Source organism: Bos mutus, chromosome 11 (genome assembly GCF_027580195.1).
Source record: "Bos mutus isolate GX-2022 chromosome 11, NWIPB_WYAK_1.1, whole genome shotgun sequence".
NCBI lineage: Eukaryota > Metazoa > Chordata > Mammalia > Artiodactyla > Bovidae > Bos > Bos mutus.
In genome coordinates this window covers 91,657,797-91,672,439 of record NC_091627.1, presented here as the reverse complement: position 1 = coordinate 91,672,439, position 14,643 = coordinate 91,657,797, and the positions used below count along the sequence as shown (strand labels likewise).

The window sequence follows — 14,643 nt, the reverse complement described above, 5'->3', positions numbered from 1 at the left end:
AAGGTAGGAGACAAAAACGTGAAAAAGAGGGAGTCAAAACAGGTGGGGCCTCTCCTCTGGGGTCAGCCCGCCTTCACACCTCAAGGGTGTACTATCCTTTGTTTGCTGAATACAACTCTGAGCTGTAACACTGGTCCACCATTTCAAATCTTTGTTGCGGCAAGACAGAACTGACGAAATTACACTCTCCTGACACTATCATTCTAGTGAGGAACTGCTTAATTCTTTTCTTCATTTTCATATATTTATCATGGTTGTTTAATTTAGTTGAAGTTTTTCCTATCAAGACTGATTGGAAATATCCCCGTTAGAAATTAGTCAGTTTTTTAATGAATACATACTCTTGTTATAATATTAGCTATTATTATTTTTAATCAATCATATGAACCCTTTTCTTAGAGTAAAGTATCTTCTGTGATTTGGTTTCAAATACAAAGCCTGGGACTTCCCTGGTGGCTCAGTGGTAAAGAATCTGCCTGCCCATGCAAGACACATGGATTCCATCCCTGGTCCAGGTTGATTCCACATGCCACAGAACTACTAAGCCCGTGCACGACAGCTACTGAGCCTATGCTCTAGGGCCTTGGAGCCACAACTACCGAAGCCTGTGTTCCCCAGAGCCTGTGCTCCTCAACAAGAGAAGCCACTTCAGTAAGAAAGCAACTAGAAAGTAGCCCCTACTCATGGCAAATAGAGAAAAGCCCAAGCAGCAACAAAGACCCAACAGAGCCTAAACAAATAAATAATTTTTTAAAACCTGCAGAGCTCCTCTTAAAAAGGGTACAGCTAGTATTTTCAGTTCTAAACCTGTCTCTCCCCAGGGCAAGTGAAGAAGTAAAGGAGTGTGCTCATCATTCTTATGCCTCTCATTGTTTGTCTGGCCTTTTCTAATCCCTAGGTATCTCCAACTTTTGGTTTACACTGGTGTATACATAATTTTCTTAGGAAAGTTTACAGATTCTTAGCAGTTGTTTATTCTGTTTTTTAAAGGGTTAGACCATCTTTTCCCCAAAATCCTAAATTAAAAAAAAACATCTAAATTGACTATATCTAGTTTATCCAGAAATATGCAAAAGTTTCTCCATACTTGGTATATACACCCTTTAGGAACTCAAGACTCAGCTCTTATATTGATGCATATTACCTCCATCTTAACCAGGCAATAGGTAAGAATTAGGACAGAGAACATTTAAGAAAATCCTTCTCTCTCTGCTTCTCAATCACTTATTTATCCATTCAATCAAAATTTTATTAAGCAGTTATTATATAACAGAATGTGCCAAGTTTCAATCACTCATTTGTTATTTTCTTCCTCTTTACCCTCTCTTGGGCTTCCCTGGTGGCTCAGCTGATAAAGAATCCACCAGCAGTACGGGAGACCTGGGTTCGATTCCTGGGTTGGGGAGATCCTCTAGAGAAGGGAACAGCTACCCACTCCAGTATTCTGGCCTGGAGAATTCCATGGACTATATAGTTCATGGGGTCTCAAAGAGTAGGACACAACTGAGTGACTTTCACTTTCACTTACCCTCTCTTAAAATGACATCTTCAATTATCCCAAAATTCTCTCCTATTATTCATCCATAATAAATTTTCATTCCAATCACAGAGATCATAAAAATAGGTTAGATATTACCTAGCAGTCTTTATTATCCTTTCCAATTTCTCTAAAGACTAAATTTCCATTTGAGAGATTTAGCATGCCTTGGTATAAACATATCACATGTTTTCTTACACTGTTTTCATTCAATTATAGGCAGCAGTTACCTAGGGTTTTCACAGCATTTCCTGACAGGCAGCAGGAGACTAATTGAATTTCTTTAAGGTCACAGGGTTCAGCTGATAGAGACTTGACTATGTAATCCATTCCTTCCCCTATATCAGACAAGTGGGTCAAACGAAGTAAGCACATCTTTTTCAGATTTGTCAGACCTTCAGCTGCAAACCAATGGAAAGGAAATGCATTAGGACAGCAAGTACATAAAGGCCTTCTTGCAGTGTATAAACACAGTGTCAGAGTCTTAACTGTTCTTATTATTAAACTTATATTAATAAAAATAATAGAGAAAACAAAAATCTGACCTAGTTTTAAAGCATCTTCCTCATTCATCTTAATATTATCCAGTATGAGCTTCATAAGATTCTTCAAATTACCTAAATTGTCAGTCAGACCACCTGCCAAAAGAAAAGGGATTGGTGTTCAGCTGTCATTTACTAGATTTCTGTGACCAATCAAAAGAATTTTGTTCTACCATGGGCAAGAAATGTTCATGAAATTGAAACACAAATATATAATTTTTGGTCAGAGATAGAATCGTGTCTTCCCAATATAATGGAATTACACTGGAAAGGTAATTGGGAAATCTCCAAACAGGTGGAAATTAAACAACACACTTCTATACAAGCATCAAATAAGTCTCAAGGAAAATTGGATAATATTTTGAAAAAAATTTTTTAAAAACTAAAATATATCAAAATCACAGATTAACAGTTGCTTAAAGGGAGATTTAGAGCATTGAATACTTATATTAGAAATAAGGAAAATTTTCAAATCAGTAACCTAAGCTTACTTAAGAAACTAGACAGAGAAGAGAACATAAACCCAATGGAAGAAGAAGCAATGCAATAATAAAGGGCAGAAATCAATAAAAAATTGCAAACATAAACAATAGGGGAAAATCAATGTAAATTAAAAGCTGTATCCATGAAAAGATCAATAAATTTGATAAATTTCTAGCAAGACTGATAAATAAAAAATGAAGAAAAAGAAATTACAAATATCAGAAAAGGAAGATAACAATACAGAAATCACAGATGTTAAAAGAACAAAGAAAAATATGCATAAATTTGACAACACAGATGTGTGTGTTTTAGTCACTCAGTCGTGTCTGACTCTTGTGACCTCGTGGACTGTATGTAGCCCATCAGGCTCTTCTGTCCATAGGATTTTTATAGATAAAACTACACAATTTCTTTTTTTAATTAATTAATTTATTTTAATTGGAGGATAATTTCTTTACAATATTGAGGTGATTTTTGCCATACATCAATATGAATCACCCACGGGTGCACATGTGTCTCCCTGTCCTGAACCTGCCTCCTACCTCCCTCCCCACCTCACCCCAGAGCACCGACTTTGAGTACCCTGCTTCATACATCAAACTTGCACTGAAAACTACACAATTTCTTGAAAGCCCCAAGCTACTAAAATTTATCCAACATTACATAAATAACCTGAATAGTCCTATGTAACTAAGGACATTGAATTTGTAGTTTAAAATTTTCTCAAAAAAGAAAGCTTCAAGCACAGATAATTTAACTTGCAAATTCTACCAAACATTCAAAGAAGAAATAACATCAATTCTACACAATAACTATCAGGAAACAGAAACACAGGCAACACTTCCCAACTCATTTTATGAAGCTACCATTAACCAACGTGAAACTCAGACCAAGAAAATAAAACAAAAGAAAACTTTGAAGCAGTATCTCTCATGAACATAGAAGCCAAAATTCTCAACAAAATATTACCAAGGAGTCCAGTCATGCATAAAAAGAATATTATACTACCACCAAGTGAGCTTCATACAGGAGCGCAGGATTGTTTTGATATTTGAAAATCAATCCATGTAATTCACTATATTAATAGTCTAGAGAAGAAAAATGAAATGATCATATAAATTGACACAGCGAAAATATTTGTCATAATCTAATAACTATTCATGAGAAAAACTCTCAGCCACCTAGGAATAGAAGGAAACTTCCTCAACCTGACAAAAGGCATCTCAAAAAAACCAAAACTGACAATGAATGTCATACTTAATAGTGAAAGTCTGAATGCTTTCTCCCTAAGATCAGAAACAAGGGAGGATATTCACTCTCATCTCTTCTGTTCAGCACTATGTACTGCAAGTCATAATGCAATAAGGCAAGACAATGAAATGAAAAGTATACAAATTGGAATGGAAGAAATAAAGATATTCTTTTTGGAGGGGACATGAAATAAGTTTATCATAGATACAGAGTACAATATCAACACACACAAAAATCAATTGTACTTCTGCTGCAGGGTAGCGACTGACTCCCTGCAGGGGTACATTTCAGGGGTACTGACTGTGGCAGTGCGAGCATGGGAACTTTGAAGGAGGTCCCCATTATCTTCATTACCTCCAGCATAGTTTGGTCTCAGGTCAAACAACAGGGAGGGAACACAGTCCTGCCCATCAACAGAAAATTGGATTATAGATTTACTGAGCATACCATAACAAAACCCAGTTTCTCCCACAGTAACAAAACCCAGTTTCTCCCACAGTCAGTCTCTCCCATCAGGAAGCTTCCATAAGCCTCTTATCCTTATCTGTCAGAAGGCAGACAGAATGAAAACCAAAATCACAGAAAACTAATCAAACTGATCCCATGGACCACTACTACTGCTACTGCTAAGTCACTTCAGTCGTGTCCGACTCTGTGCAACCCCACAGATGGCAGCCCACCAGGCTTCCCCATCCCTGGGATTCTCCAGGCAAGAACACTGGAGTGGGTTGCCATTCTCTTCTCCAATGCATGAAAGTGAAAAGTGAAAGTGAAGTCCGTCAGTCCTGTCCAACCCTCAGTGACCCCATGGACTGCAGCCTTCCAGGCTCCTCCATCCATGGGATTTTCCAGGCAAGAGTACTGGAGTGGGGTGCCATTGCCTTCTCCGATTGTCTAACTCAATGAAACTATGAGCAATGCTGTATAGGGCCACCCAATATGGACAGGTCATGGTGGAGAGTTCTGACAAAACATGGCCCACTGGAGAAGGGAATGGCAAGCCACTTCAGTACTCTTACCTTGAGAACCCCATGAACAGTATGAAAAGGCAAAAAGATAGGACACTGAAAGATGAATTCCACAGGTCGGTAGGTGCACAATATGCTACTGGAGGAGTGGAGAAATAACTCCAGAAAGAATGAAGAGACGAAGCCAAAGCAAAAACAACACCCAGTTGTGGATGTGACTGGTGATGGAAGTAAAGTCCAATACTGTAAAGAGCAATATTGCATAGGAACCTAGAATGTTAAGTCCATGAATCAGGGTAAATTAGAAGTGGTCAAACAGGAGATGGCAAGAGTGAGCATCGACATTTTAGGAATCAGTGAACTAAAATGGACTGAAATGGGCAAATTTAACTCAGATGACCATTATATCTACTACTGTGGGCAAGAATCCCTTAGAAGAAATGGAGTTGCCCTTATAGTCAATAAAAGAGTCCAAAATGCAGTTCTTGGATGCAATCTCAAAAACGACAGAATGATTTTTGTTCGTTTCCAAGGCAAACCATTCAGTATCACAGTGATCTAAGTCTGTGTTTCAACCAGTAATGCTGAAGAAGCTGAAGTTGTGGTTCTATGAAGACCTGCAAGACCTTCTAGAACTAACACCCAAAAAGATGTCCTTTTCATTTTAGGGGACTGGAATGCAAAAGTAGGAAGTCAGGAAACACCTGGAGTAACAGGCAAATTTGGCCTTGGAGTACAAAATGAAGCCAGGCAAAGGCTAACAGAGTTTTGCAAAGAGAATGCACTAGTCATAGCAAACACCCTCTTCTAACAACACAAGAGAAGACTCTACACATGGACATCACCAGATGGTCAATACCAAAATCAGACTGATTTTATTCTTTGCAGCCAAAGATGGAGAAGCTCTATACAGTCAGCAGAAATGAGACTGGGAGCTGATTGTGGCTCAGATCATGAGCTCATTGCCAAATTCAGACTTAAGTTGAAGAAAGTAGGGAAAACCACCAGACCATTCAGGTATGATCTCAATCAAATCCCTTACGATTATACAATGCAAGTAATAAATAGATTCAAGGGATTATATCTGATAGAGTGCCTGAAGAACTATGGATAGAGGTTCGTGGCATTGTACAGGAGGCAGTGATCAAGACCATCCCCAAGAAAAAGAAATGAAAAAAGGCAAAATGGTTGTCTGCGGAGGCCTTACAAATAGTTGAGAAAAGAAGAGAAGCTAAAGGCAAAGGAGAAAAGGAAAGAGATACCCATTTGAATGGAGAGTTCCAAGGATTAGCAAGGAGAGATAAGACAGCCTTCCTCAGTGATCAGTGCAAAGAAATAGAGGAAAACAACAGAATGGGAAAGACTAGAGATCTCTTCAAGAAAATTAGAGATACCAAGGGGACCATTTCATGCAAAGATGGGCACGATAAAGGACAGAAATGGTATGGACCTAACAGAAGCAGAAGATATTAAGAAGCGGTGGCAACAATACATAGAAGTACTATACAAAAAAAGATCTTCATGACCCAGATTAACCATGATGGTGTGATCACTCACCTAGAGCCAGACATCCTGGAATGCAGAGTCAAGTGGGCCTTAGGAAGTATCACTAGAAACAAAGCTAGTGGAGGTGATAGAATTCCAGTGGAGCTCTTTCAAATCCTAAAAGATGATGCTGTGAAAGTGCTGCACTCAGTATGCCAGCAAATATGGAAAACTCATCAGTGGCCACAGGACTGGAAAAGGTCACTTTAAAGGCAATGCCAAAGAATGCTCAAACTACAGCACAATTGCAATCATCTCATACGTTAGTAAAGTAATGCTCAAAATTCTCCAAGCCAGGCTTCAGCAGAATGTGAACCATGAACTTCCAGATGGTCAAGTGGGTTTAGAAAAGGCAGAGGAATCAGAGATCAAACTGCCAACATCCATTGGATCATCGAAAAAGCAAGAGAGTTCCAGAAAAACATCTTCTTCTGTTTTATTGACTATGTCACAGCCTTTAGCTGTGTGAATTGCAACAAATTGAAAAATTCTGAAAGAGATGGGAATACCGGGCCACCTTACCTGCCTCCTGAGAAATCTGTATGCAGATCAAGAAGCAATAGTTGGAACTGGACATGGAACAACAGACTGGTTCCAAACTGGGAAAGGAGTATGTCAAGGCTGTATATTGTCACCCTGTTTATTTAACTTATATGCAGAGTACATCATGCGAAATGCCAGACTGGATGAAGCACAAGCTGGAATCAAGATGCCAGGAGAAATATCAATAACGTCAGATATGCAGATGACACCACCCTTATGGCAGAAAGCAAAGAAGAACTAAAGAGCCTCTTAATGAAAGTGAAAGAGGAGAGTGACAGTGTTGGCTTAAAACTCAACATTCAGAAAACTAAGATCATGGCATCCAGTCCGATCACTTCATGGCAAATGGATGGGGAAACAGTGGAAACAGTGTCAGACTTTATTTTTCGGGGCTCCAAAATCACTGCCGATGGTGACTGTAGCCATGAAATTAAAAGAAGCTTGCTCCTTGGAAGAAAAGCTATGACCAACCTAGACAGCATATTAAAAAGCAGAGACATTACTTTGCCAGCAAGGGTCCATCTAGTCAAAGCTATGGTTTTTCCAGTAGTCATGTATGGATATGAGATTTGGACTATAAAGAAAGCTGAGCACTGAAGAATTGATGCTTTTGAACTGTGGTGTTGGAGAAGACTCTTGAAAGTCCCTTGGACTGCAAGGAGATCCAACCAGTCAGTCCTAAAGTAAATTAATCCTGAATATTCATTGGAAAGACTGATGCTGAAACAGAAGCTTCCATACCTTGACCACCTGATGTGAAGAACTGACTCATTTGAAAAGACCCCGATGCTGGAAAAGATTGAAAGTAGGAGGAGAAGGGGATGATAGGGGATGAGATGGTTGGATGGCATCACTGACTCAATGGACATGAGTTTGAGCAGGCTCTGGGAGTTGGTGTTGGACAGGGAATCCTGGTGTGCTACAGTCCATGGGGTTACAAATAGTCAAACACGACTGAGTGACTGAACTGAACTGAATTTCTGTAGTAGCAATAAATAATTGGTAACCAGATTTTTTTTTTTTTGGTAACCAGATTTTTAAAAAATATGTATTTATTTATATTTGGCTTCACCAGGTCTTAGTTGCAGCACAAGGGATCTTGATCTTCATTGCAGCCTGCAGACTCCTAGTTGTGGCACTTGGGATCTAGTTCCATGACCTGGGATTGAACCCAGGCCCCTGGCATTGGGAGCAAGGAGTCTTAGCCACTGGACCACCAGGGAAAACCCATTAACCAGATTTTTTTAAATACCGTTTACAATAGCTCCAAAAGAATGTAAAAGGTATAAATCTAATAAAACATATACAGGATCAACATGATGAAAAATTCAAAATAATGAAAAAAAATTAAGAAAAATCTAAATAAATGGAAAGAGAAACCATGGTCATAGGTTGAAATATTCAACATAAAAATTATGTCAGTTCTCTCTAAATTAGTCTATGCATGTGTGTGCCAAGTTACTTCAGTCATATCTGACTCTTCATGAAGCTATGGACTGTAGCCCTCCAAGCTCCTCTGTCCATGGAATTCTCCAGGTAAGAAGACTAAAGTGGGTTCCATGCCCTCCTCCAGGGGGTCTTCTGGACCCAAGGATTGAATCAGTGTCTCACATCTCCTGCATTGATAGGCATGTTCTCTACCACCTGGAGAGCCCCAAATTAGTGTATGCTGCTGCTGCTAAGTCGCTTCAGTCATGTCAGACCCTGTGCGACCCCAGGGACGGCAGCCCACCAGGCTCCGCCATCCCTGGGATTCTCCAGGCTGGAGTGGGTTGCTGTTTCCTTCCCCAATGCATGAAAATGAAAAGTGAAAGTGAAGTCGCTTAGTCGTGTCCGACTCTTAGCGACCCCATGGACTGCAGCCTACCAGGCTCCTCCATCCATGGGGTTTTCCAGGCAAGAGTACTGGAGTGGGTTGCCATTGCCTTCTCCGAAATTAGTCTATAGATCAATGTAATTCCAACCAAGATCTCAGGAAGAATTTTTGATGATATAAATGTGATTCTTCGGAATTCACTGCCAGTCTAGTGGTTAGAACTCTATGTTTTCACTACCAAGGGCTCAGATTCAGTCCCTGGTTGAGGAACTAAGATCCCACAGGCTACAAGCCCTAGCCAAAAAAAAAGTGATTCTAAAATTTATATGGAAGAACAAAGGAACTGGAATATTTTGTAATTTTTTAGAAAAAGGAAAGTTAATTTGGAGAAATAATACTATCCAATTTTATGACTTACTGTAAAGCAAAAGTTACTAAGACAATGGAGTATTGACAAGAAATAGGCATGGGTATTGGCAAATGAAAGATCAGTGGAAAATAGTATTCAAAATTATACCCATACAACTATAGCCAAATAATTTGGGCAAGGATAAAAAGGTTATTCAAACATGAAAGAACTGTCATTTCAATAAACAGAATAACTGGATATCCATAGGGAAGAAAAATGAACTTTGATCTAAACTTACCACTTTACACAAATGTTAACTCAAAGTGCATCACAGATCTAAATGTAAAACGTAAAACTTCGAAAGAAAATATGGAAAAAATCATGTTGACCTGGGATTATGCGAAGAGTTCTTAGACATGACACCAAAAGCGTAATTCACAAAGAGAAAAAGTGGACGGCAATAAAACTTTTGTCCTATGAAAGACACTGTTAAAGAATGAAAAGACTACAGATTGGGAGAAAATATTTTCAAATCACTTATCTGACAAAGGACTTATATCCAGAATGTATTAAAAAAAACACTTAAAACTCAACACTAAGAAAACAAATTAACCCAATTAAGAATGGGGAAAAACTTGAACAGACATTTCACTAAGTTGGCAAATAAGTGCATGAAAAATTTTCAACTTTTATCAGCCAACTCTGATGAGACAACATTATGCATAGAGTTCTAGTTTCTCCATATCCTCAGCAGCACTTGGTATTATTGTTTCCTTTTTTATTATTATTATAAAATGAAAAAAAAGAGACAAATAGGAAGAATACTAAGTGCTAGTAAGAATGCAGAACAACTAAATTTCTCATGTATTGCTATTGAAAATGTAAAAGCTACATAGTGGAAAATAGCTGGGAAGTTTCTTCCAAAGTTACACAAGCACTTGTCGCATGGTTCAGCAGTTCCAGCACTAAATATTTACCCAAGTGAACTGAAAACTGACTTTTACATAAAAATTTGCATAATAATGTTTATAGTAGCTTTACTTATAATTGCCCCAGCAGAAAATAACCTACATGCCCTTCAGTAGTGACTAGATCCTGCTGCTGCTAAGTCACTTCAGTTGTGTCTGACTCTGTGCGACCCCATAGACGGCAGCCCACGAAGCTCCTCCGTCCCTGGGATTCTCCAGGCAAGAACACTGGAGTGGGTTGCCATTGCCTTCTCCAATGCAGGAAAGTGAAAAGTGAAAGTGAAATCGCTGAGTCTTCTCCGACTCTTAGCGACCCCATGGACTGCGGCCCACCAGGCTCCTCCATCCATGGGATTTTCCAGGCAAGAGTACTGGAGTGGGGTGCCATTGCCTTCTCCGAGTGACTAGATCCTAGCTGTAAGAAAAAATAAGTGCTGATTACAAACTCAAATGTCAGTGAGGGTGAGAGAGATGATGTTATTACAAGAAGTAGAACAGGTGACCTCTGTGTCTTACTGGAGAGTATGTGTCTTGTCCAAAGAGCATAGGATCCGATCATGAAGCTCTAGCCAGTTGTTACCAAGTGCAGTTGTCAAGTCTGTAAGTTTTAAGAGAAATGAAAATCCTGTATTTTCATATGACATCTCCCAACTTCAAAATGCTGACAGCTCCTTCAAGGAAAAGAATCATTGTGAGGGGAGAGGGAAAGGAAGGAGACTTTTCATTATAGATTATTTTATAATTTGGACCATGTGAATACCTTACTCAAAAAATAAATGTAAACTATTAAGAACAAAATATTGGCCAACATTAAAAAATAAATTTTAAATAGTATGTAGATCAAATTCTGCCTATAAGTGACCAGTTTGCCAAATTGGCACAAAGGAATTGCCATCAAGAGGAGACGGTAAGCCTTCTAGCACAGAAGGTAGACTAATAGTCTGAGTAACTATCCAGAACCTCATAGAAGGGACTCTTGCATTGAATAGAAGGTTGCAAAGCTTATCCCCTTACGTGGTGACAAGTGAGGCAGAGCCAAAAGGGAAATCATTTGCGGATGAAAACCAATCTCAGATTACAGGCACATAAAGCAAGGCTCCTATCCACCCATAACTACACAGAACTCAGCAGCCCCTGCTCTGGTCAACAGGAGGGATCTACACAGGTGTGGCTGGTCTACACAGGTAAGGGTCTACACAGGTAGACCTTTAGTGCTATTTTGAATTTGGTGAAAACTCCCCTTTACCCAGAAAGATTTACCCCATATGTATTGTGTCTGATGTCTCAAATTTCTTCATGTTAGACAAAACCTGTTCCCCAAATTTTCTTTCAAAATAAATGATACTTGAGGTGGAGGTGGGACTGGGTGTGTGCTGCAATGTCCTAGTTAAGAGTCTAATGACACGACTGGCCACTAGCTTCTACAGGCGATCGATTAATGGGTGGTTTTCCTCCCAGACTTCAAAGAAGGATAGGTGCTGCTGCTGCTGCTCCTGCTGCTGCTAAGTCGCTTCAGTCGTGTCTGACTCTGTGCGACCCCATAGACGGCAGCCCCCAGGCTCCCCATCCCTGGGATTCTCCAGGCAAGAACACTGGAGTGGGTTGCCATTGCCTTCTCCAATGCATGAAAGTGAAAAGTGAAAGTGAAGTCGCTTAGTCGTGCCTGACTCTTAGAGACCCCATGGACTGCAGCCCACCAGGCTCCTCCGTCCATGGGATTTTTCAGGCAAGAGTACTGGAGTGGGGTGCCATTGCCTTCTCCAAGGACAGGTGCTACTTGGTAGGAAAGGAGTGAGTGTTGGGTTGAGACAGAGATGCTGACAAGATGGAGGGATCACAGAAAACAAGCTTAACCTACTGTATACATACACATGCACACACACACCTACATACACACGCACACTCACACACCACCATACACGCTACCACATAGCTATGCAGTCAGACTCTAGGGCTTCAGTTCTGGGAATCCACCCTAGGGCCTCCCAACCTGACAGCCTTCTCCCAGCAAGGAACTCTCTCTTAAGCCCTCCCACTTCCCTTCTAAGTCCTGACTCCTGGTAGAAACTATTGGAAAATTTCAGGCAAAACAAATGATGGCTAATATTTCTGCAGTAAATAACCAGGTTGGATTACAGCTTAAACTGCTGGTATTCACAATACCTGGCAGCCGTTGAATCTGTAGGTCATGAACACCCAAGGTCTGCAGGTTTGTCACAGATGTGATATGCTGCTCGTCTTCTAGGGTAAGGGGACTGGCTTCCACTATGAGGGAATGAATGTTCTTACAGGTGCTGAGGACTGAACTGAGGCTTCCAGCCATTCCGACACATCTCTTAATGTGCAACCTGAGGCTTGTAGCTGAGCTGAATATTTTCTCCAGATATTTGATATCTTTCTTACTCAACTTGCAGAAATCCCGGAGTGTGACATCCAAGGTCTTAAACTCCTGCTTCCAGTTGAAGAACAAAGACACAGCTCTGCTGGGAATGTAGGTTCCTGAGAACTCTTGATCCTGGTTCCCGCTTATGTCTCTCACAGCTCCCCCATAGAAGTCCAGTTTAACGAAGTCCAGAGCACTTGCACAGTTAGGCAAGTCTTCAAAGAAGTCAAATAAGTAGTCAGGGATATTCTCTGAGTTGATATATAAGCTTTTACCACGAAAGAAATCTTCAAATTCTTTGCTCAGGCTAGATGTGGATATACTCTCATGGAATAAGTTGATTCCACACTCTGTAAAGGAATTGATGTTTATGGCTTTCAGAATTTCTTGCACAGTGGTGCTTTTCATATTTTGCATAGATTCCTGCCTCCAGAGAGGCCTCTTGGTGACGGAAAGTCCAAGGAGACTGCCATGTTGATACACTGATGACAAGTGTTTCAGAACAGTCCGGGTGGCTTCAGCAGATGAGCCGCACGTGTACAGGAGCAAGTTGCTGTACTTGGATGTAATGTCTGAAATGGAAACCATTTTCTGCAGGTGACCATTCCCCTTGGTTACCTCCGCTGGTTCTCCAGACGTCAGTAAACTGCTGAGTCTGCGTCCTGCTGTGTACTCCTGGAATGACTGATGAAAGAATTTATACTTTGGCTTGAACCGTTGCGCTGTGTATTTACAGAGGAGTCCTGTTGTCAGCAGGACATCCTCGTTCACATTGGACAAGTCGTCTGGTTCGAAATCAAACCTGCGGGAGAACACACCCTCCAGAGCTAGGTCTCCACAGTGGTCCAAGCTCTGAGTGACTTCACTCGGAGCCAGCCCTTTACGTTTGTGCCTGTTTTTATTTATTAGCAGATCGTAGAAGGTGCAGAACAGTGTGGTTTGTGTGTGAGAGTGGAACTCACTTTTCCCCATCTGAATTGCACAAGTGATGACCACAAAAAGAGGGGTCTTCATCAGATTCCTCAGGCACCTGGATTTCTGAATTTGGAGCAACAAGCCTTCAGCGAACTCCTTTCTCAGCACTTCCTGGATGAGAGCCTGGGCACTGCTCTCAGTCATATCCCCCACCTCGGCAATCAGTGCCCCAAACTGCCGGATGTGCCTCAGGCTCTCTGTGGTGGTGGTGACGATAACCATATTCTTGAAGCGGTGGTTTTCCTTTATCAGGGCTTCAATTTCTGGGCAGTTCTGGGCCTTGAATTCATTGTAGCCATCAAGCAGAAAAAGAACCCTTTGCCGTAACTTCAGCAGCCTGGCCATGAAAGTCTGCTTACTGATCACATCAGGTATATCCAGGAGTTGGTCGGACAGGGTTTCGAAGAGTCCACCCTGGGCCCTGCTCAGATGAAGAAAGAAGACTAATTTGAACTTGGTGAGAGCCTGGCACTCTCCAGAGGCCCAGAGCATGGCGATTCGCTGCAGCAGAGTGGACTTCCCTTTGCCCGATTCCCCTTCGATGATGCAGGGGCTCTGAAGAGTGTCCAGCAGGCCGCTCAGGGTCAGCTGCTCCAGGCGGTGATGGTGTTGATCCTTCTTCCATAGCACCGGTTCTGTGAAGGTGCTTTTCAAATTAAACATGATGTCAATATCTTCACCCAGGGGATAGAAGTTGAGAAAAGATGGGCTCTGATAGAAGTACTTTAATTCCTGAGCCAAATCATCTAAGTCTTCTTCTGACATCTGATGAAAAAGACCTGTTAGAGAAGAGGTGAGGTTAAAAAGGACCCGGTTCTGTGTCTCCTCAGAACTTAGCGTTCAGGAGGAGGAAGGAAAGGGTGGTGCTGAGAATCTGACTTTAATTTCCTTCCCCAGTTCTGGACTGGCAGAAAGGGTTCCAGATATTTACTCCTGCTTTTCCCTGTTACCCTTTACCCTCATTCCCCTTCTGTTTCTTCATTTCCACCACCAAACTTTGTAGCAGCTGATTGGAAAGGAGAGGAGCCAGTGTTTGGGATAAGGAAAGTACATGAGTCTAGTGGGGAAATGGCTTAGAATGATGGCCTGGGGTGACACCCAGCAAATCAAGAGTTAACCTTGATTAATATTTCATGAAAAGCAGAATCATGCTGCTTTAGTCAGTCAGGCTCTCTTTAGCATGGAGCTTGGATCAGAGTAGGTAGTCATGGGGCCACTTGTCCAAAGATGGTCCTCATCAGATTGAGGAATGTTGAAAACTACTACTGCATTGACTCCTCTTT

The 14,643-nt window shown here is 41.0% G+C and overlaps 1 protein-coding gene across 3 annotated transcripts in view; it reads right to left on the bottom strand.

The window, feature by feature from the left end:
* Nucleotides 1–14,643, bottom strand: part of NLRC4 (NLR family CARD domain containing 4) — a 49,635-nt gene that overhangs the window by 19,324 nt on the left and 15,668 nt on the right. For 2 of the 3 annotated variants that reach the window (XM_070379766.1, XM_070379765.1), the window contains exon 4: nt 12,166–14,139. In XM_070379766.1, coding sequence (XP_070235867.1) covers nt 12,166–14,139 — 1,974 coding nt within the window. Of the gene's footprint in view, nt 1–1,767; nt 1,939–2,082; nt 2,176–12,165; nt 14,140–14,643 lie in introns of all 3 variants that reach the window. The other variant, XM_070379764.1, reaches the window with a different exon arrangement.